This window comes from Erinaceus europaeus, chromosome 6 (genome assembly GCF_950295315.1).
Source record: "Erinaceus europaeus chromosome 6, mEriEur2.1, whole genome shotgun sequence".
NCBI lineage: Eukaryota > Metazoa > Chordata > Mammalia > Eulipotyphla > Erinaceidae > Erinaceus > Erinaceus europaeus.
The window spans coordinates 44,144,158-44,166,041 of record NC_080167.1 but is presented as its reverse complement, the minus strand read 5'-3'; the positions used below and the strand labels follow the sequence as shown (position 1 = coordinate 44,166,041).

At 36.3% G+C, this 21,884-nt stretch overlaps 1 protein-coding gene across 18 annotated transcripts in view; it reads right to left on the bottom strand.

The window, feature by feature from the left end:
* Positions 1-21,884, bottom strand: part of CDC42BPA (CDC42 binding protein kinase alpha) — a 244,023-nt gene that overhangs the window by 80,443 nt on the left and 141,696 nt on the right. For 14 of the 18 annotated variants that reach the window (XM_060192090.1, XM_060192086.1, XM_060192092.1 and 11 more), the window contains exons 13-17: positions 14,478-14,720; positions 14,077-14,187; positions 5,668-5,915; positions 3,278-3,383; positions 700-824 (exon numbers count right to left, since the gene is read on the bottom strand). In XM_060192090.1, the coding sequence (XP_060048073.1) occupies positions 700-824; positions 3,278-3,383; positions 5,668-5,915; positions 14,077-14,187; positions 14,478-14,720 (833 nt within the window). The remainder of the gene's footprint in view (positions 1-699; positions 825-3,277; positions 3,384-5,667; positions 5,916-14,076; positions 14,188-14,477; positions 14,721-21,884) is intronic. The other 4 variants (XM_060192094.1, XM_060192096.1, XM_007534560.3 and 1 more) reach the window with 2 other exon arrangements.

Below are 21,884 nucleotides of genomic sequence, written 5' to 3'. Positions count from 1 at the left end.
AGACAGAGAGGGGGAGAGAAAGATAAGACACTTGCAGACCTGCTTCACCATGAAGCAACTCCCCCGCAGGTGGGGAGCCAGGGGCTTGAACCAGGATCCTTATGCCAGTCCTTGTGCTTTGTGCCATGTGCGCTTAACCCGCTGTGCTACCGCCTGACCCCCCTTTCTATTTCTTTGTATCTTTTTCTATTACTTAAATAGTGACTTGCAATTTTCAATATACAAGTCTTTCATTTCTTTTGTTGGGTTTATTCCTGGATATTAGATTGTTTTTGCTGCTATAGTAAGTGGGACTGACTTCTGAATTTCTTCTGACTTGGTGTTTGCATAGAGAAATGCCACTAATTTTTTTATATTAATTTTGTAACCTGTAACCCTATGATACTGGTTAATAATTTCTAGGAGTTTCCTGCTTGATTCTTTAGGGTACTCTGTGTATACTATCATATTGCCCACACACCTATAGGAACAAAAATAGACATAGTGACCAGAAGAATAGAATTGAGAACCTAGAAATAAGCTCCTACACCTAGGGACATCTAATTTTTGACAAAATGGAGAGAATCTCTTCATCAATTGGTTTTGGGAAATTTGGATTGAGAAGTACATAAGAATGAAACTGAAGCCCTTTATCTGACCAAGCAACTTGACTGTATGCCCAAAAATCATGTACAAAACAAAATTTAGTAGAGTACTCACCACTGAATTATTTCTGTGATTTGAGCTTCCCAGTGTGCAACTGATTCTTTCTTGTCTGCCAGATCTTTCACCTCTTCTTCTAATCGCTGGTTGTGCATACTTAAGTTCTCATACAAAGTAGTAAGCTGAAAACACAGGTACATGGCTTTAGGGAACAGGAATTCAAGATACTCAGATGCCTCCTGTCAAATCTGATAACTCATCATTTCTAATTAAAATACTTATCTTGCTGAGGTCTTATTACAATGCATCCATCTATGGTTACTGAATTTGAATTCTCCTTTTTTGCTTTTTCCCTTACTCTCTGTAGTGAACCATTTAAATTTGTGAGCATTATCTATTTGTTCAAAGAACCACACAGTTGTGTTGGTAATTTCTCCTTTTTGGTCTGAAAATGCCTTTATGTCACTGCCATTCTCTTTAAAAGAACATATGACCTCAAGCACATAAAAAATGGACAATAAGGGGGTCAGGCGGTAGTGCAGCGGGTTAAGCGCACATGGCACAAACTGCAAGGACCAACATGAGGATCCTGGTTCGAGCTCCTGGTTCCTCACCTGCAGGGGAGTCGCTTCACAAGCAGCGAAGCAGGTCTGCAGGTGTCTGTCTTTCTCTCCCCCTCTCTATCTTCCCCATCTCTCTCCATTTCTCTCTGTCCTATCCAACAAATATGACATCTACAACAATAATAATAACTACAAAAAAATAAAACAAGGGCAACAAAAGGGAAAGTAAATAATAAAAAAATAATAATAAAGGACAATAGAAGGTAAGTGAATTCCAAGAGCACATTTCCCAAGTCTGACAATTACCATTTCAATGTTAATCATTTCATTTGTACTCTAGCTTTTTTACTCTTCTTCCTGCATTATTTTGAAAGAAATTTAAGATAAGTTTGCATTTGTTTATGAAACTACCTCTAGAAAATGTATTTGCTATGCTAAGTAATGAGGCTTTGAACATTTATAGACAAGTCTTTAAAGGGGACTAGTTTAATTCTAGTAGATAAACCTACAGGACAATTTCTAGCTCATATATTAAATATATTGTAAATTAAATATATTAACATATTATATACTAGCTTAACTTTTTGAGAAATTTTAAAATGATTACCTAAAGTGGCATTTTATACTTAAAAAAATTTTTTTATACTTATTTATTCCCTTTTTTGTTGTCCTTATTGTTTTATTGTTGTAGTTATTATTGATGTCATTGTTGTTGGGTAGGACAGAGAGAAATGGAGAGAGATGGGGAAGACAGAGAGGAGGAGAGAAAGACATACACCTGCAGACCTGCTTCACCGCCTGTGAAGCGACTCTCCTGCAGGTGGGGAGACGGGGGCTCGAACCGGGATCCTTAAGTCAGTCCTTGTGTTTTGTGCCACCTGCGCTTAACCTGCTGCACTACTGGCCGACTCCGGGCATTTTATACTCCCGGCATTTTATACTTTTACAAACAGTCTATGAGTTCCAGCCATTTCTTTTACTTTCTTGCCAACAACTGGTTTGTTCATTTATTGATAATAGCCCTTCTAAAGGTGCATAGCAGTATTTTACTGTGATGTTAACTTTCATTTTATTAAGGATTAATGATACTGAGTATATTTCTTTTTTTTTAACTTATTTATTTATTCCCTTTTGTTGTTCTTGTTGTTGTCGTTGTTGGATAGGACAGAGAGAAATGGAGAGAGGAGGGAAAGACAGAGAGGGGGAGAGAAAGACAGACACCTGCAGACCTGCTTCACCGCTTATGAAACGACTCCCCAGCAGGTGGGGATCGGGGGCTCAAACTGAGATCCTTACGCCAGTCTTTGCGCTTTGTGCCACCTGCGCTTAAGCTGCTGCGCTACCGCCTGACTCCTGATACTGAGCATCTTTCAAGATCATATCTGCTATTCACATGTTGTCTTTCATGAAATCTGTATTCAAAATTTCTCCACTTTTCATAAGGTTTTCATCTCCTATTTGAGCTTCCCCCATTTTCCATTGGGTTGCTTATCATTGTTGAAGTTTGCGAGTTCCTCACATAATCAGATACAACTCATTTATTAGATAAATTCTTTGCAAATGTCTGCTCCTCATCTGTGTTCATCTTTTCATTTTCTTAAGGTTGTCTTTCAATTTGATGAAGTCTAATTTATTATTATCTTTCTCACATAGATTGTTGTAAATGCACTGTCTATGATATTGTTGATTATCTCACATCACAAATCTTTTCTATTCTTGCCATGGGTTAACTTTTGTTTATGTAGTCATGACAGAGTAAGAGAAAATATGAGAGAATAGAGTAAAAAAGAAAATAAACTGAAAGTGAAATCAAGTTTAAAGGCTCAATGACTATATGGAAGAAAGAATGAGATAAGCACAATTCTTTCTCTAGAGAAATCTCTTTATAGATTGTACAACAGAAAATCTCCTGTATGAGCTATTTCCTATATAAAAGAAATCATTACTTTATTTTCCCCCCTGCTTAGAATGAGAAGTGTTAAACTAGAAATGTACTTCATATGTAAAATTGTACCTATCACAAAGCTTAACATTTAGTTTGTAATCAACTGACACGAGATTGAATCACTCACCTTATCAAGTTCATTTGTTAATTTTTTATTTTCTTCAGTTAATAACACTTTTTCTCGTTCATACTGTTGCTTAAACTCATTTTCAAATTCTTCTCTTTCACTTTGACTAGCACAATTCAAAACATGAAAGGAAAAAGAAAAGATTTGAGCTAAAGGTAAAATAATGACATCCTAAGTTGGTCGTTATACCATGTTTTATTCTGAAAATCTGTATATGTACTGAGTGTTCCATTTCTCAATACTTTCCCTTAAAATTGAAAGTAACAATTTTTTCTTAAATCATTTTGTTTAAAATGTGCTCATTAAAATACCCTCATTTTCCTGTGTTCTTCCACTGTAAATGACATCATGTAACTCTTGATAAAACACCAAACCTCAGTCCCTGGACTGAGTTCCCTTAATTCTTTCTGTTCCTTTCTTATCCCACATGTAGTCCATCAGCAAATATCACTCATCACTTTTAGAAAACTGAAACATTTCTTACAATTAACTCTGCTATAGCCCCACACACAAGCCACCAATACCTTTTGCCTGGATTAATAGGCCTAACATTCTAAACAGTTTCACTGCTTTATCTCTTATCTAATGAATAATCAATTTTGTCACTAACATGCATGCAGTACTTCCCTGTAGCGATTTACTCAGAGTAAACAGTCAAATGAACATCCCAAGTTTGCTATTGCAATTTATAAAAGATTTACAAGCCTTACATGATATTGCCCCCATTAACTCTCATACCCACACAGGACTCCTTATTCATGACATTATTTTCATAGAATATATATATATATATATAGTATATATATAATTTTTGCATTTACATGTTGAGACAAAGCTAGAGAAATTTTTCATAATCTCAAGTGCTGTCCCCAATATGCACAGCCTCCCTCACAATCAACACCATCCACTAGGAGGTACACCGGTTACAATTACTGAGCCCATGCTAACACATCATTATCACTCCAACCTCAGTATAGCGTTCATTCTTATTGTTGTACATTCTATTGGTTTTTGTACACATGTATCCACTATTATATTGCAGAATAGTTTCACTCCCCTGTACCCTTCTTATTCAGTCTATTTTCCTACAACTTCCTGAAAACTACAGATCTTTAAACCATTATCATATTTTTACTTTCTCACTAGTTTTTGAACATTGTTCTTTTAGTAGAAGGTACTTATCATTTCTATAAGTACCTCCCTCACATGTTGATCCTTACTAATAAGTCACCTTCTCGTTATCCTCTCCCCTGTCCATCCTATTAAAAAGTATCACCATCTAATATCCTCTTTTTTGAAAAACTTGTTTTTGTTGTCTTCCCATTAGGATAATTTTTTCTGTTTATGTTTCCAGTGCCTATGACATATAATAGGTTCTAACACTTTGTTGAATGTGTGTACCAAACTGAAAGTAACCAGAATCCCAATATACGTAAAGAATATAACAGCATCTAGCACCTTAAAAATTGAACCTCTATCAAGAATAACTTCTCCTGCTCCTCATTTCTTATGACTGGTTATTATGCTTTTCAGGATGTCTTCTCAGTAGACCTGCTGAGTCCCCACATTTCTGTTGTCTGATCTCTGTCTTGGCTGCAGTTACCTCATCTCTGACAGCCTAACTCCTATCTGTAGTCTGTTTCTTCCTATTCATTCTTCACACAATAGATAGAGTGAACTTTCAAAAAGATGAACATAATCATTAATTTCCTTCAGCGACCTTAGGGTAAAGTCCAAATTCCTTACACCCTTTCATGACCTGGCCTTTATTTTCCTTTCTGGCCCATTATGCATCACTCTTATCTTTCTTTATGCTTTCACTGTAGAGGAGACATCATTTCCTGAATATGTCATGCTCACCTTTTCCTTTAGAGCATAAAGACACGCTTCCACAGATAGAGCTTTCTCATTTCTTCGACCTAAGTCAAAAATAACTTTGGGCCATGTGGTGGCACACCCTTTTGAGTGAACAAGTCAGTGTACATAAGGACCTGGGTTCAAGGCCCCAAGCCCCACCTGTAGGGGAGAAGCTTCAAGAGTGGTAAAGCAGGGCTGCAGGTCTCTGTCTCTCTTTTCCTCTCTCTCTCTCCCTCCCTTTCCTTCCATTCTCAATTTTTTCTGCCCTATAAAGTCAATAAAATAAAATATTTAAAAAATAAAATGAACAATTATCAAAAAAACCCCTAAACTTATCAAACTTATTTTCTGTACGTTTTTTTGTAGATGCTCCTATACTAATCTCATTTGATATCCTATCAAACCAGTGCTGTGACTTTCTATTACCAATCTTGTCTTTTCTCCTTGAGGGGTAAGGCATGCTAATTATTCTCTTGACATATAACAGCTTTGCAATACATATTCATTAGTGATACAAATAACTTGGTTCTTACCTCTCTCTTCTGTTTTTCTCCAATTTGTCTTTCAAAATCATGATTTCTTTGTTGAGAGCAAGTTGCTGGCCTTCTGAATCATGCAGTTCTTTCTTAAGATTTTTAATTTCATTTGCATGTATTCCTTCTCTTTTAGACAATTCTTCTTCATAGAAGATACTTTTCTTTTCCAAATCAGTCTTTAGTTTGCTTATTTCTTGCTGGTGCTCTATGCTGTACATGCCTGGTGAGTAACTTATTTGCTTTTGCTATAGACAAAATAATAAAAGCTCAGTTCATCTATAGTAATATAATGTCAAAATAGCTTTGATAATATAAAGGACTTCTTTAGTAATCTGGAATGTCACATAAAATAGTACATTCGTGCTGTTACCCTTTGCCTGCCAAATGTTGTGAATATTTTCTCACTGTATATTCCTCTATATTGTTTTTTTCCCTCACTGGATAGAGACAGAGAGAAACTGAGAGAGAAGGGGGAGATAGAGAGGGAGAGACAGAGAGAGACACCTACATTACTGCTTCACCCTTCACAAAGCTTTCCCTCTGCAGGTGGGGAGTAGGGGCTCAAACCTGGGTCCTTGAGCACTGTAGCATGTGCGTCAACCAGGTGCACTACAACCCAGTCCTGTTTCTAGTTTTTATACCATTATTTTTAGTACAAAGATTGAGAGTGAAAATCTAATTGTCTCCTCCCCTTATTGTTGTCACTGTCACTGGGCTTCACTACTCTAGATGGGATGCATTGGATCGACCTTCTCGTGGTGCATCCCGTGAGTACCCATTTATTGGGGAAACTGACGATCCTTCCTAGCCAACTAAATCCACATGGATCCCAGTCACTTTCAAAGCCAGCAACAAGCAGCTCCTGACAGCTTTCAACCTGACCTGTTGACTGGCTACGGAAGAAGGGCAAACGCTAGAAGAAGAACAACTACTCTAGATTAGAAAATAGAACAAAAGCTACAAATGTTTACCTAGAACCAGAAAATACCTAGAATCACCAACACAATCTTGAGAAAAAAGAACAGAATTGGAGGCATCACACTCCCAGATATCGAACTATATTATATGGCCATTGTAATCAAAACTTCTGGTACTGGAACAAAAACAGACACACTGCCCAGTGGAATAAAATTGAGAGCTCAGAAATTAGCCCCCATTCCTATTGACATCTAGTTTTTGGTAGGGGACCCCAAACTATTAAATGGAGAAAGGAGAGTCTGTTTGACAAATGGTGTTGGAAGAACTGAGTTGAAACATGCAGATGAATAAAACTGAACTACTGCAATTCACCACACAAAAAAACAAACCCCTAAGTGAAAAATACATGCAATAATAGCTAGATTATGTCCCTCAAAAATTCAGATGGTGAAGTACTAACTACCGGGCTCTCAGAATGTGACCTTATTTAAAAACAGGGTCTTAAACATTGCATGATCTGACCTGCATGCAGAATCTAAATAAGCCAAACTTTAAGAAGCAAGAGTAATGCTGGGGATTGAACCTGGGACCTTGGAGCCTCAGGCACAAAAATGTAAGATAGCAAAAAAGAGAGAGATGAGTCCTGAATGATCTTACTTATAAGCAGGACTTAACAAATAGGAGCAGGAAGGGAGAGCATAAGTGAAACATAAACTGGACATGGTGTACTGCACTCTGGGCAAGGAGAGGGAAGGAGTGGCCAAGAGAACTTTGGGGTACTGGTGCATAATGAAATTATATTTATGTGTCAATGACTGCACTGTAAAGCATTAACCCACTCAAAAAAAAAAAGAAAGAAAAGGAAAGAAACAAGGGTAAAATGATGATTATCAAGGACTAGGGTATAGGATAATAGGAAAGCAATGGTCAAAGTGTATAGAACTTAAAATATACAGGATGAATAAGTTCGAAAGATCTAATGTAAAGTTGGCTATCAAAGTAACATACAACTAACTAGTGGCAGATTAGAAATCCTATACTTCATCCCTGTAAGACAAGAAGATGGTGACTCTAATGAGATTATCTTTAGAAAAATTTAGAAGTACAATGCTCTAAAAACAAAAGAGAAAGAAAGAAAGAAATAACAATGTTTTGCTTTGTTGCTTATGCTTTCCAAGAATCCATTGCTAAACCCAAGGTCATGACAATCTGTCTTATACAATGGACTTTATAGTAATAACCACACAATAATAATAATGAGAATAATTCATTTTGAGTTAATTTTTTTATTATGGTGTGAGGTGCAGGTTCAAATTAACTTGTTTGGATGTGTAAATCTACTTGTCCCGACATTTGAGTTGAAGGAAACACACTCATCTCTCTCACAGCACACTCGCACACATCAAATCGACCTAATACTTGGATCAGAGTCAACTGTCAGGACCAGGCAGTGGCAAACTTGGTAGATCAACATGTTACAATGCACAAGGACCCAGGTTCTCAGAAGGTTCCACGAGCAGTGAAGCGGTGTTGTAGGTGTCTTTACTGTAGGGGTCTTTACTCTCTCCATCTCTATCTTCTTTCTTGATTGGTCTGTTTCTATCTAATTAATGAATATTCTAAGATGTTTTACTCTTCTTCAGGTACTATGGTAACTGTGATAGCTTTCTTAGTTTTCTTTGTGGATTGTTTAGCACCAGTAAATAAAAGTGAAACTGATTGTTTTGTGTTGTTTTTATGCTGCTGAGGTTACTTTTAAGAGTTTTTTTTTTTTTTTTAATATTTTGGATACCAGCCTCTAATCAGAAATGCCTGCCTATTCTCATTGTATGTGACTTGTTTTTCATTCTACGGGAAGTCTCCTTCATATAGCAGAGTTTTAAATGTCAATGAAGTCAAGCATATCAATTTTTACTTCATGGATTGCATCTTTGGTGTTAAATGCAAAAACTTACAGGAATGCTGAGAGCATGTAGGTTTTCTCCTCCTTTATAATCTTCTAGTAGTCCTGAAGTTTTGCATTTTACATTTAGATATGTTTTCCACTGAGTTACTTTTTACAAAGGATCTAAGGCCTGGTACTAGATTAAATTTTTTTGTGTATGTACATTTCTAGTTCTAGAATCATTTGTTGAACAGATATTCATCACTGGAAATGCAATTTTTATTCCATTCTAATGCTTTTGCTCTGTTGTCAAAGATAGATATTTCTGTATATTCTTTCACTAATTCCACACTGTCTTAAATTATTTATGGAAGCTTTATAGTAAGTCTTCAAGTCAAGTATTGTCAGTCTTTCAACTGTTTTCCTTCAATACTGTGTTGGTTATTCTGGGTCTTTTTTTTCCCCCTTCTTCTTTCTTTATATAAATATTTGCCAAGTTTTCCAAAATCATTTTCTGAGGAAATACTGGTTGTGGACTTGTCAAAATAGTACTATATATAAATATTTTTTGCCTCCAGGCTTATCGCTGGGGCTCAGTGCCTGCACTATAAATCCACTGCTCCTGGAAGCTATTTTTTCCCCTTTTGTTGCCCTTGTTGTTTATTGTTGTTATTGTTGTTGTTATTGCTGTCGTTGTTGTTGGATAGACAGAGAGAAAGAGAAATGGAGAGAGGAGGGGAAGACAGAGAGGGGGGGAAGAAGATAGACACCTGCAGACCTGCTTCACCACTTGTGAAGCAACCTCCCCCCCCCCCCCCCGTGCAGGTGGGGAGCCAGGGGCTCAAACCAGGATCTTTACACTGGTCCCTGTGCTCTGTACCACGTGCGCTTAACCTGCTGCACTACCGCCGGCCCCTAAAAGGGTACATTTTAACATCACCCTAAGAGAGCTGTCACCACAATTCATTCACCACCAAATTTTCCTTTTCCATTGTGGGGGATTGGTTCCCAAGCCCTTATATGTCTCCCATGTTGTATTCTAGTGTTTATTGAAGAAGACCACAGTTTATTAAGATTTCTCTCTGTATCTTCCCTAACTTTGTTCTACTAGTCTACAGAGTCTATATCTATGAGTGAAATCATCAGGTATTTGTGCTTCTTCTGGTTTATTATACTTAACATGATTCCCTCCTCTCTCACCCACTTTGTAGCAAAGGAGAAAAATCTCATTCTTATTTATAGCTGAGTAGTATTCCACCATATACACATATACACATTTACATACATACTACAATTCCCATAACCAAACATTCTTCACTAGACATTTAGGCTGTTTGTAAATCTCAACTAATGAAAATAAAGCTGCAATGAAATGAGCATATATAGTTCTCTTTGGATGAGTGTTTTTTGCATTCTTTGGATATATACTTAAGACAGGAGTTAGCAGATTTTGTGGTAGAGTTATTAAAAAACAACAACAAATTAAAACAAAACAAACAACAACAACAAAACCCTCAAAAATTCTCCAGACTGTTATTTATGCACAAGAACCGGACCAATTTACATTCCCACCAGCAGTACAGAAAGGCTCCTTTTTCAGTACATTCTTGCTGTAACCTACTTATTCCTTCCATTTTATGCTTAACATTCTTGTGGGTGTAAGGTGGTAGCTCATTGTTGCCTTGATTTGCATTTTTCTCATAATTAGTGACTTTGAGCATTTTTTATTTTTTTATTATTGCGGTGGGGCGGGAGCCAGAGCTTCCCAGATCCTGTGTGATTTGCACTACTTCCACACTCCCCAGTGGATTCTTTTTTAAAAATTTATTTAGGTAGTAAGAAATAAAGAAGGATAGAGTGACAGAGAGATACCACAGCTATCTACTATTACATGGTGCTGGGAGCTGAACTGGATTCCTTGCTATCTGTAACACTGTAAACTATGTGTTCTACCTACCAGGTTATAAGCCCATTCCTGATCCATAAGAATGTCTTCATATGCCTAGTAGATCACAGGAATTTCCTCTTTGGTGAGAAGTTTGTCTATATTCTTTGACCATTTTTATTAATTTTAATATACTTTCTTTTAAAGATTTAAAGATATCTTATTATTTATTTAGGATAGAAACAGAGAAATTGAGAAACAGGAAATAGGGAGAGGAAGACACCTACAGCACTACTCCACGGCTCATGAAGCTTCCCCCCTTCAGATGGGGATTGGGGGCTTGAACCTGGGTCCTGTGCATTATTGTGTGTCCCAACCTAGCCCCCAGCATCACTGTCTTAATTAACATAGTTTGCTGATATCACCTAATCCTGTCAAGTCATTTTATGCTGCCTTTCAAAACTATCCTGGCTGTTTAATCTACATGTATGATTTTTACAAAGAAAGAAAACGGTGGGGGGGAGGACAGAGAAAGAATACAAGCAAGCTGCTTTTGAGCTGCAGAGATAGCTCACTGGGGAAGGGGTATGTAGCACTGTTTCACTGCTTGTGAAGCTTTCCCCTTGGGAGTGGAGGCCTTGAGCCTGGATCTTTTCCCCTTGTAACATATGTGTTCGAGCAGGTGTACTATGACCTGGCCCCACTTTCACTATTTTTAAATAGGGTTAATTTTTGTTGTTGAATTTTGTAAGTTCTTTATGTATTTTAGTTATTAGCCACAGCCTGACATATAGCATGCAATATCTTCTCACATACCACAGAATGCCTTTCATTTTGGTGATGGTTTCTTTTGTTGTAGATTTTTTTAATTTGATGCAATCCAACTGATTTGCTTTGCTTTTGTTTTCTTTGCTGTCAAACACGAGTCTTTGAAGGCCTTCCTTCTTTCCTTTCCTTTTTAATTTTATAATATTTTAAATTATCTTTATTTATTGGATAGAGACAGCCAGAAACTGAGAGGGTCAGGGGAGAGAGAGAGACAGAGACAGAGACAGAGCGAGAGAGAGAGAGAGACCTGCAGCACTCCTTCACCACTTGCAAAGCTTTCCCCCTACAGGTAGGGGTCGGGGGCTCGAACTTAGTTCTTGTCCATTGTAACGTGTGCTTTAACAGGTGTGCCACCACCTGGCCCACGGAAGACAATTCTTAAATGTGTTCTGCCTATAGGTCTAACATTCATGTCTTTGATCCATCTGAGTTGACTTTAGTACACTGTGACATGTGGTAATGTAATTTCATTCTTCAATATTTCTCAGTTTCCCACATAACACCCTAACCTCCGACCTACATTCTCCTCAGCCATCATTCCAGGAGTGAACACTCCTCCTCGACCCCTACCCCAGAGTTCTTTACTTTGGTGCTATTTTCTCTTTGTTTTAAGCATATTAGTTATATTGCTTTTTTCATTGACTTCTAGAATTTGAAACATCCATTCACTACCAATCTAAACTCACTTTCAAATAATACTCTATTATGTCACACATAGTGCAAATACTTTATAAGGAAATAATCCTAATCCCCCCCATTCCTAGTATATTTACTGTTACACAATTCAGTTTAATTTTTTCAATTTTATTAAACTTTGTACTTACTAGAACAAACTGGCAACTTGCAAGTTTCTTATACACAAGACAGGAAACTGACAGTAATCTCTGGGATTTTTTTTTTATATTTAAGATCAAGTAATCTGTAAAAAGAGATGGCTTAACATCTTCCTTTCCAATTTGGGTGCCTTATATTTCCTCTTCTTGTCTCTGGCTAGATTCTCTAGTTTAATGCTAGCCAGTAGTGGGGAAAATGGGGGTCTTTAGCTCAATTCATAATCATAGGGAGAGAGTTGCACTACTTTAGCACTGAGTACGATGTGGACTATTTGTGTCTTATCATATTCAACATAATAATTTCTGTCTCGAGATTTCAGTGAATTTTTACCATGAAAGGATGCTGTATTTTGTAAAGTGACTTATGTACATTAACTAAGATGACTGTTTTAGATGAACTCACCAGTGTGTCCTGGAAACCCACCTCCCTAGAACTCTACTCTAGTAGGGAAAGACAGAAACAGGCTGGGAGTATGGATCCATCAGCCAACACCCATGTCCAGCACAGAAGCAATTACAGAAGCCAGACTACCCACCTTTTGCTCCCCATACAGATCTTTGGTTCATACTCCCAAAGGAATAAAAACGAGGGAACCATCCAATGAAGACGATAGGATGTGAAACTGTGGTGGTGGGAACTGTGTGAAATTGTTCTCCTCTTATCCTACAATATTGTTGATCATTATTAAGTCAATAATAAAAAGAAGATGATTTCTTTATTCCCTTAGGTTCTAGTTATGTGATGTATTATGTCAAATCTTTTTCTATATTGAATCATTCTTTTTATCTGGGATAAATCCCACTTTGTTATGGTGTATAGTGCTTTATTATTATTATTATTTATTTATTTTAATGTGGCACCCAATTCTCACACATGTGATACATCATCGCTGGTCTTCCCTGGGTCTTTTTTCTCATTTACCTACTTTAGTGAGAGACAGGCAAAGAGGAGAGACACCATGTCCATGCTCAGCTACCCCATGCCATTCATGTTGCTCCCATGGTGGTGGGGCTGGAATGTGTGGTTAGCTGTGTGCCTTATTGGTAGAACTATCTCCTGGCTACTCTATAATATTTTCAATATGGTTTTGTGTTTAGTATTTTCTAGTATTTCATTGAGAATGTATGTATCAAGTACTGTGAATACTGGTCTGTACTTTTCTTGTGATCTTTTAGTCACTTAAAAATTTTACTTAACTGCTTGCTCCTTCATTCTTCCATTTTTAGGTCTAGCTAGAGGTTTGTCAATTTTGTTGTTCTTTCAAAGTATCAACTGCTGCTTCAAAGAGGCAAACTGTCTTTTTTTTTAATTTTTAAAAAATATTTATTTATTTATTCCCTTTTTGTTGCCCTTGTTTTATTGTTATTATTGATGTTGTCATTATTGGACAGGACAGAGAGAAATGGAGAAAGGAGGAGAAGACAGAGAGGGGGAGAGAAAGATAGACAAAGATAGCTGACTTGCTTCACCACTTGTGAAGCGACTCTCCTGCAGGTGGGGAGCTGGGGGCTCAAACTGGGATCCTCACACCAGTCCTTGCGCTTTGCACCACCTGTGCTTAACCCGCTGCGCTACCACCCAACTCCCGAGGCAAATTGTTTTTGATCGGCCTACATAGCAAGTAACTGGCAAAACTAGGAGTTTATAACAGTTCAACTCTAGAGCTGGCACAAGGATTTCCCTTGTTCTAAGATAATAATCAAGCTCATGCCCATTATTATCTTATCTCAACAAATACAGGTATCTACAAAGCTACCTCTCTCTCTCAAGTCATCCGCATACTACATTCCCATGCAGGTTACCAACACATCACACCCAGATGTATAGCTCTTCATAAATGTTTTAACTCCTTCCCAATAGTTTTTGTCTCCCCACTAAACAGAGATTTTCCTTTCCCCACAGCATTATTACAACGTCTATATTAGCTTCCTACTAGTAAGGGTGAGAATTAGGAAAATTGGCTAATTTTCATAATGTGCCATTGATAGTATATAAACTAACACTCCTTTTAAGCTAGAAAAAATAAAGTTTTAATAAATATGAAATCATACAATACCTTTAGCCCCTCCAATTCATTTTCTAGTTGCTTAGAATAATGTTCGCTCTGTTCACGCAATTTTCTGTCTTTAGATGCTTCCGCAGCTACAGCTTCTGAATGAACTTCCAGCTTTAAAAACAAAAAAAAGCAAAAAACAAAACAAAACAAAACAAAAACCCAGACTTTATGGTTCAAATTATTTTCCAATGAAATATGTTTATCTAAATTATAATTTACCTTGTCATGGGAAGATAACTCAAATGTTGAAATTCAAATGAAAAAATATTACCAAACTAAAAAAAGGAAGAAAAAAAAAGACTTTTCTAAAAATGAAAGGATGAAATATATATTTCACTAGTCTGAAAAAGTAGCTTTAGTCACTACCCCATGGGCACTATAAAATTTGCCTGACTACTAACCTCTTTTTTGGCTCTTTCTGTTCTGCGCAGCTCTTGCCTTAAGCTTTCAACTTTTTGCATCACCAGGTCCACCTCTTCTTCCTTATCTCGGACATGGCGAGCAAGTTTCTGTTTTTGGGTGTGCAATTCTGTTAGCCGCTCATTGATCTCCATGAACTCCTGCATGGCCAGTTTCCTCTGACAGTGTGCGTCTTTCAGCTCTTTGGATTGGTTTTTTAATCGCTCACTAGCCTGGACTAGTTCCTACAGTTTTGTAGAAAGAATATAAGTTACCAAGTCTGCAACCTAGAGACCAAGTTTGGTCATCAAAGTGGTACCATGAAGTCAAGAAGAGCCAAATTCAATCACCTCAGGACAAACTGAAAAGAAATTAACTACTTTTAAACCGTAAGAGGGTGGTGTTCCATTTATAATCTCTACTAGTTAAGCTAGTTGCAAAGGAATAACTGATTTAACCTTGCAGTATCTCGGTTTCTACAAATGAATAGAGCATGGGAATCTATGATATGACAGTCAAGAATAAAGTCTTCGTGAAATCCAATGGATATGTGTAAGGTCTTCTTATAAGTTATACTGAATTATGACAAATAATAAAAATAAGAGTTGTGCTTCATATAGAGACTAAACCTAGGGTCAGAAGCAAAGAGAAAAAAGTTCCCACAATTTTAAAAAAAAGTTGTTTTTATTAGTGATTTAGTGGTGATTTACAAGGTTATAAGATAACCAAGGGAGAGTTTCACCCCAAAGTTGGGCATGCCACCACCTCTACCCTCTAAATAATCACCATAGTTTCCCTAAAGTCTTAGAAAAAGGTAGGCTCCTTGTCTCCTTCCTTCCTCCCTCCCTCCCTCCTTTCCCTTTATTGGCAAATTCATCTGTTTCAATTCTCTGTATTTCACACGTGTGTGGAATCATCCAATAGTTATCTCTCATTTCCTTCCTTATTTCACCAAGCATTATTACCTCCAGTGCCATCCATTTTGTCCCTAAAAACACAATGCCATCTTTTTTTTTAATTGCCCATAGGTGCAAAGTTCCCTAATTAAAGAGAGGGCTAAAATGAACTTAATTCAGTACAACACTCTGCCTCCCAGCAAAAAAGGATCTTCTCTGGGCAAAAATATCCTAATGAAATTATTCCCCTGCCCCCGCCAAGGGCACATAAATATGAGCTCACAAGCATAGTTAGAGCTCACATACAAGAAATAGCTATTAGGAACAGTAGGAAATATTTTTTTTATTTTATCAGAGCACAGCTTAGCTTTGGCTTATTGTGGTGTAGGGGTTAAACTGGGACCTCAGAACCTCAGGCATGGGAATATTTTTGTATAACCATTATGCTACCTCCCCCAGAAATATTTTTTAAAAGATGAAAAATTAAAATTATATGACTTAAGATGCAGTATAAAGAAATTAGGAACTTCACAGAAACATTTGTGAATGTATCCCATAAAGAAAAAATCAATTTCTTAGTCATTAATATACATGAACCAAAAGTTATAAAAATACTAACTTTATTTTTCCCCTTTTGTTGCCCTTGTTGTTTATCATTGTTGTTATTATTGCTGTCGTTATTGTTGGATAGGACAGAGAGAAATGGAGAGAGGAGGGGAAGACAGGGGAAAGAAAGATAGACACCTGCAGACCTGCTTTACTGCCTGTGAAGTGAATTCCCTGCAGATGGGGAGTCAGGGATAGAACTGGGATCCTTACACCGGCCCTTGCACTTCATGCCATGTGCGTTTAGCTCGTTGCGCCACTGCCCAGCTCCCAAAACACTAACTTTAAAGAAGATTTTAAAAGGGTCAAATAACAAGCTTGAAATGTAGAATATTTGGTGGTTCGGGAAGTGGCAGAGTAGATAAAGCACTGGGCTCTCAAGCATAAGTCCCAAGTTCAATCCCCGTCAGCACATGAACCAGAATTCTTTCTCTGTCTCCTCCTATGTTTCTCATGAATAAACAAATAAAATATGTTTTTGATGTAGAATATGTGCACGTGATACTAGGAAGAAAGGTTCTTTACTAGTATATACTTTAAATTTAGAAAATAGAACTGATTATTCATCCATGAAGTGTCAATAGACTTCAAAGAATAAGCACTAAAATTCCTTAATAATATGACCATTAGAATATTAATCAAAAAGAAAAAAAAAGTCCTATAATAACTCCAAGTCAACGAAAATTTATATATTGAGATGTTAGAAAGTCATGATGTACTTTTACATTAAAAAAACAAAAGGGAAAAATATTTCATTACTTTTCCAACAACCCAATAGATAAGTGTAAATTTTAGAACTTAAAACAAAATAAGGAAAGTGTTTAGTATGTACTAATACTTGAGAAAGTAGTTAAAAGCTTACTTAGGGAGAAATTTATAGCCTGAGACACTTATACTGAAAGTAAAGAAATTTAATGAATTTCACCTAAGAAGTTTTAAAATGGAACAATAATTTATTCTCCCACCTCCCAGAGAAGATAATAAAGAACATAAATCAATGAAAAAGAAACGTGAGAATAACAAGAATCAACAAAGCCTAAAACTGGCTCTTTAAGGAAATAAAATACAGAAACTTCTGGTAAGATCAAACAGGGAACAAAGTGAAATGTACAAAATTATTAGGAAAGAAAAAGAGGTTATAAACTATAAACTAGAAAAGACCCAAAGGATAGTAAAAGAATATGAGGAAAAACTTTATGCCTGTAATTCATATGAAAGCAATTTATCAAAACAGTTTCAAAAAGAAATAGAATGACAGAGAGTTGTAGAACATTTAAAATAACTATACCAATATCAACAAACTTTCTCCATTCATCTAGGGGTAGAAAATCTCCAGGTTCAAAAGACTTTGTAGACAATTTCTCCAATGTCTCAACTAAGTACAAAAGACTTTGTAGATAATTTCTCCAATGTCTCAACTAAGTACAAAAGACTTTGTAGACAATTTCTCCAATGTCTCAACTAAGTACAATGTCTTAATTAAGTACATCTTAAGTACATTTGTTTTTTGGAGAACAGAAAAAGCAAGGCAGGCCAAATCATTCAATGACACCAACATAACCTTGATATCAAAAAGGTATCAAAAAGACCAGAAATTCAAGCCCCTGTTTCCCACCTACAGTAGGAAGGCTTCATGAGTGGTGAAGCAGGGCTGCAGGTAACTATCTACCTAAGAAAAAGACAGCAAGCTATTTTTACTAATGAAAACAAAAAATCCTTTAAAAAGGCATTGGCAAATCAATTGTCACTGGATGTATAAAGTGAATAAGCATAAACTCTGGTGTTAGATTCCTCAGTATGAGACTTTTGCCCCATCACTTTCTAAGTCTATGATCTTGAGCAAGTATATGTAACTTCTGTGCTCAGTCTCATCATTTCTTAGTGACAGTAAAATAATAATGATAATAAACTACAAGGCTCTTAAGCAGGTAAAATGATCTAATATAAGTAAAGTGCTTAAAACAGCACTATTAGAACAGATGCTACATAAGTGTTACCTATAGTACTATACCATTTAGAAGTTAATACATGGGCAGTTTAGGAAGTGTTTTGAGATAAGGAAATCTCTATAAAAATAACTTAGTGAACCAACTTATCACAATAGAACAATTATATAATTTCAGTAGATATTAACAAATTCCCAGAAATTTAATGCAGCTGTGAGCAAATAATAATAATAATAATTTAGTAAATTTAGTACAAATTACTGCTTTAAAAGAAAAGCAAAATAGGAACAAAATTCAACTTTTTAAAAAAACATCAAAAAATATTTAACCAAATTGAAAAGGAATCATTCTGTCAGTGGTGAAAGAGTCAAGGCCCTTCCTTTAATTCCATTCAGCATCTATTTGAAGACCTAGCTAATACAGTTAGATCATGGAAGAGAGAAAAGTCACAAGTTTTTAAAAGCAAAAACACAAGTGTCATTTATAGAAAAATCTTAAAGAATACAGTTTAACAATGTTGTTAGAACAAAATTAGTAAGAAACTTAAAAATTTTAAAATGATATTTAAAATATGAAAACTGGAGTCCAGGAGGTTGTTTAGAGTATACTGGCTAGGTGGTGGTGCACCTAGTTAGGTGCACACATTACAGTGTGCAAGGACCCAGGTTCAAGCCCCTGGTTCCCACCTCCAGTAGGAAGGCTTCATAAGTGGTGAAGCAGGGCTGCAGGTATCTATCTACCTATCCATCTCTCCCTCCCCTCTCAATTTCTGTCTCTATCCAATAATAAATTGAGGAAGAGAGAGAGAGAGAAAATACCTCTTGAGTGTGAGAGATCCTGGGTTCCATCCCTGGCTCTGCATATAAACAAGAAATTCTTTCTCTTATAAAAATAAAACTTATGAAATATTAAAAGATAAGTAAGATCAATATAAAAGTTTATGGATGAATGTTTTTAAAGACTTCAAAGTTATGGAAAGAGATACCATGTTTGTAGATTAGAAAGCTGTGGGTGGGAGATTGGGGCTTGTGTACCTTATAGAGCACATACATTACAGTGAGCAAGGACCTGGGTTTAAGCCTCCTGTCTCCAGCTGCGGGGGGTGGGGGGGAGGCGAAGCTTCATGAGCAGGAAACAGTGCTGAAGAGGGTGTGGGTATGTGTGTGCGTGTGCGGCCCTTTCTTCTCAATTTCTTTCCGTCTCTATCCTAAAGTAAATAAATATATTTGTGTGTGTGTGTGTGTGTGTGTGTGTGTGTGTGTGTGTGTGTCCCTTGCTTCTCAATTTCTTTCTGTTTCTATCCTAAATAAATATATTTATTTAAATGACTATGGGACCATAAAAATTTTTGTAATGTTTTTTACAGTTAGACCTTTCTAAGAAAACTTTATTGAATCATGGGTCCAGGGTTCAAAGTAAACTTTATAAAATATGTGACTGATCAAGACAATGAGAAAGTTCCAGAGATTTACCTCTAGGGTGTATGTATTTACAATTCAAGGGAGGCTGAGAGACATGTCAGTGGGGCAGCATCTCCTTAAAGAGCTGGAGACTCTGGGCTTATATTTACACTGAAACAATTTATTTTGAAAAGATATTCTTCTTTGTAGGTCTTCAAATGGATGAAAGGGAAAAGCAGGAAGCAACTGCTTCTTTGTTCATGAAAACACTATAATTATTTTTTTTGTAGATGGGGAGGTCCACATTTACAATACAGGCTGTGTGTATTTTATCCATCCAGTTCTTATTACATTATTCCAGAGATAATAAATATGTGTGAATTCAATAATACTAATATATGAAGACAGTAATAACTCAAGACACAGTGTTGTAGTGATATCAACTTGCCTGGGGCTGATTTACACAATTAGTTTGAAATAGGACTACAGATGTCTCTCTTTTTCTCTCCCTATTTTCTCCTCCCTCTCAATTTCTCTCTGTCCTATCAAATGATTAACAAAAAGAAGAAAGGAAAAGAAAAAGTGACCATCTGGAGTAGTGTATTCGTTGTGTAGGCATTGAACCCCAGTGATAACCCTGATGACAAAAAAAAAGTCCATAGCAGGATGACTTATAGTAGCAGTTAATCATAATTAACCTAGATCTCTCTAATTTTTAAAGTAAATATTATTGGGTATTTACAAAACTATATTATGTGGACATTAAATGGATGTGTGAATCTTAAAAATAGAATATGTGAAAAAAGCAAACTGTACAACAACGTTGCATTTTACAGAGCTCAAAAACAAGCAATACCAGTAATACATTGGTTAGTGCTATTTTGGGGGGGGTAAGCTAGGACCTTGCACATACATCACTTCACTCCTATATGCCATTCATATTTCATCCAGATAACAGAGGAAGAGAGAAGGAGAAGCAGAGTGCAGAAACTTCCCCCATTAATACAGTAACTTCCATGAAGTGCAAGGCCTGGAACCTCAGCCCTGTGCACTGCAAAGCAGTCACTCCATCCTGTGAGTGAGTCATCTCTCTGGCCCCAGTGATAACACTCTTATGTGATTAGATCTTTTTTTTTAATGGTTTTGCTTTTTTAAAATATTTATTTATTTATTCCCTTTTGTTACCCTTGTTGTTTTATTGCTGTTATTGATGTCATCATTGTTGGATAGGACAGAGAGAAATGGAGAGAGGAGGGGAAGATAGAGGGGGAGAGAAAGACACCTGCAGACCTGCTTCACCGCTTGTGAAGTGACTCTCCTGCAGGTGAGGAGCCGGGGATTTAAACCAGGATCCTTACTCTGGTCCTTGAGCTTGGTGCCACCTGCGCTTAACCTGCTGCACTACCTACCACCTGACTCCCTGATTAAATCTTTTTAAGTAAGTAAATTATCTCTTACTATAAAGCTAGATATCATAGTTTCATATTTATTATATCTTTTCTGAATAATTTTTATCTTTCAATATATAACAGTAACAACTAATTCTACTGTAATTGATAGAATACTGTTTGAAACTACATTAAGGAAAAAGTAAAAGAAATACTGACCTGGTTCATTTTATCCTTTATAAACCATTAGTCAATTTGATTAGCTTTATCACCAAAAGGTTACTTGTCTGATTTTTGGTTACCACTAGCTCTTTACTGGAAGTCAAAACTTCCAAATCTTCCAAAAGAACTTCATTCTATATCAACAATGCATTGTATAATATTATATTCCTGAATATAATTTGCATTATACTAAAGCCATTTGTTTCTTTGTATGTTGGTTATTATTCATTCTGGCAGTTTGTGATTGAAAGACAAAGTACACACATAGTGTAGTTTAAGGATCTTTCTCTAGCGCTTTAATAGTATAAGCCTATGGACCATGCTACAGAAGATATTATATATGCTGGTGTTAATACTGTTTGTGTCATAGAGTTCCCAAAAAATGATCGTAGCTTTTCTTCCATGCTTTGAAAGACAAACTGACATTAATTTCATTATAACATTAAATACATTTCCAATTGCAAACTTTTTATAAATGTTCATGTTAGCAACTTGCAAGAAAATATACTAACAGATCTTACTATATTTACACCTTCGTATTTCTTTCTTAATAATATTTACTTTTAGCGGTCCAGGAGGTGGCACAGTGGATAAGTCATTAGACACTCAAGCATGAGGTTCCAAGTTCAATCCCTGGCAGCACATGTACCCCAGTAATATCTGGTTCTTTCTATCTCTCCTATCATTTCTCATGAATAAATAAAGTCTTAAAAATAATATTTATTTTTAATCAAGTCTTCTTACTATTAACTGGAAATGAACAAAGATCCTGGACTTTGAGCTAGCAATTTCTCTCCTGGGGATACATCCAAAGGAAATAGACTCATCTGAAAAGATCTATGTATACTTATGCTCAGAGCAGCACAATTTGTAATAACCAAATCTTAGAAACAACCCAGAAGTTTAAAAACACATCACTGGCTAAGAGTAGTGGTATATATACATAATGGA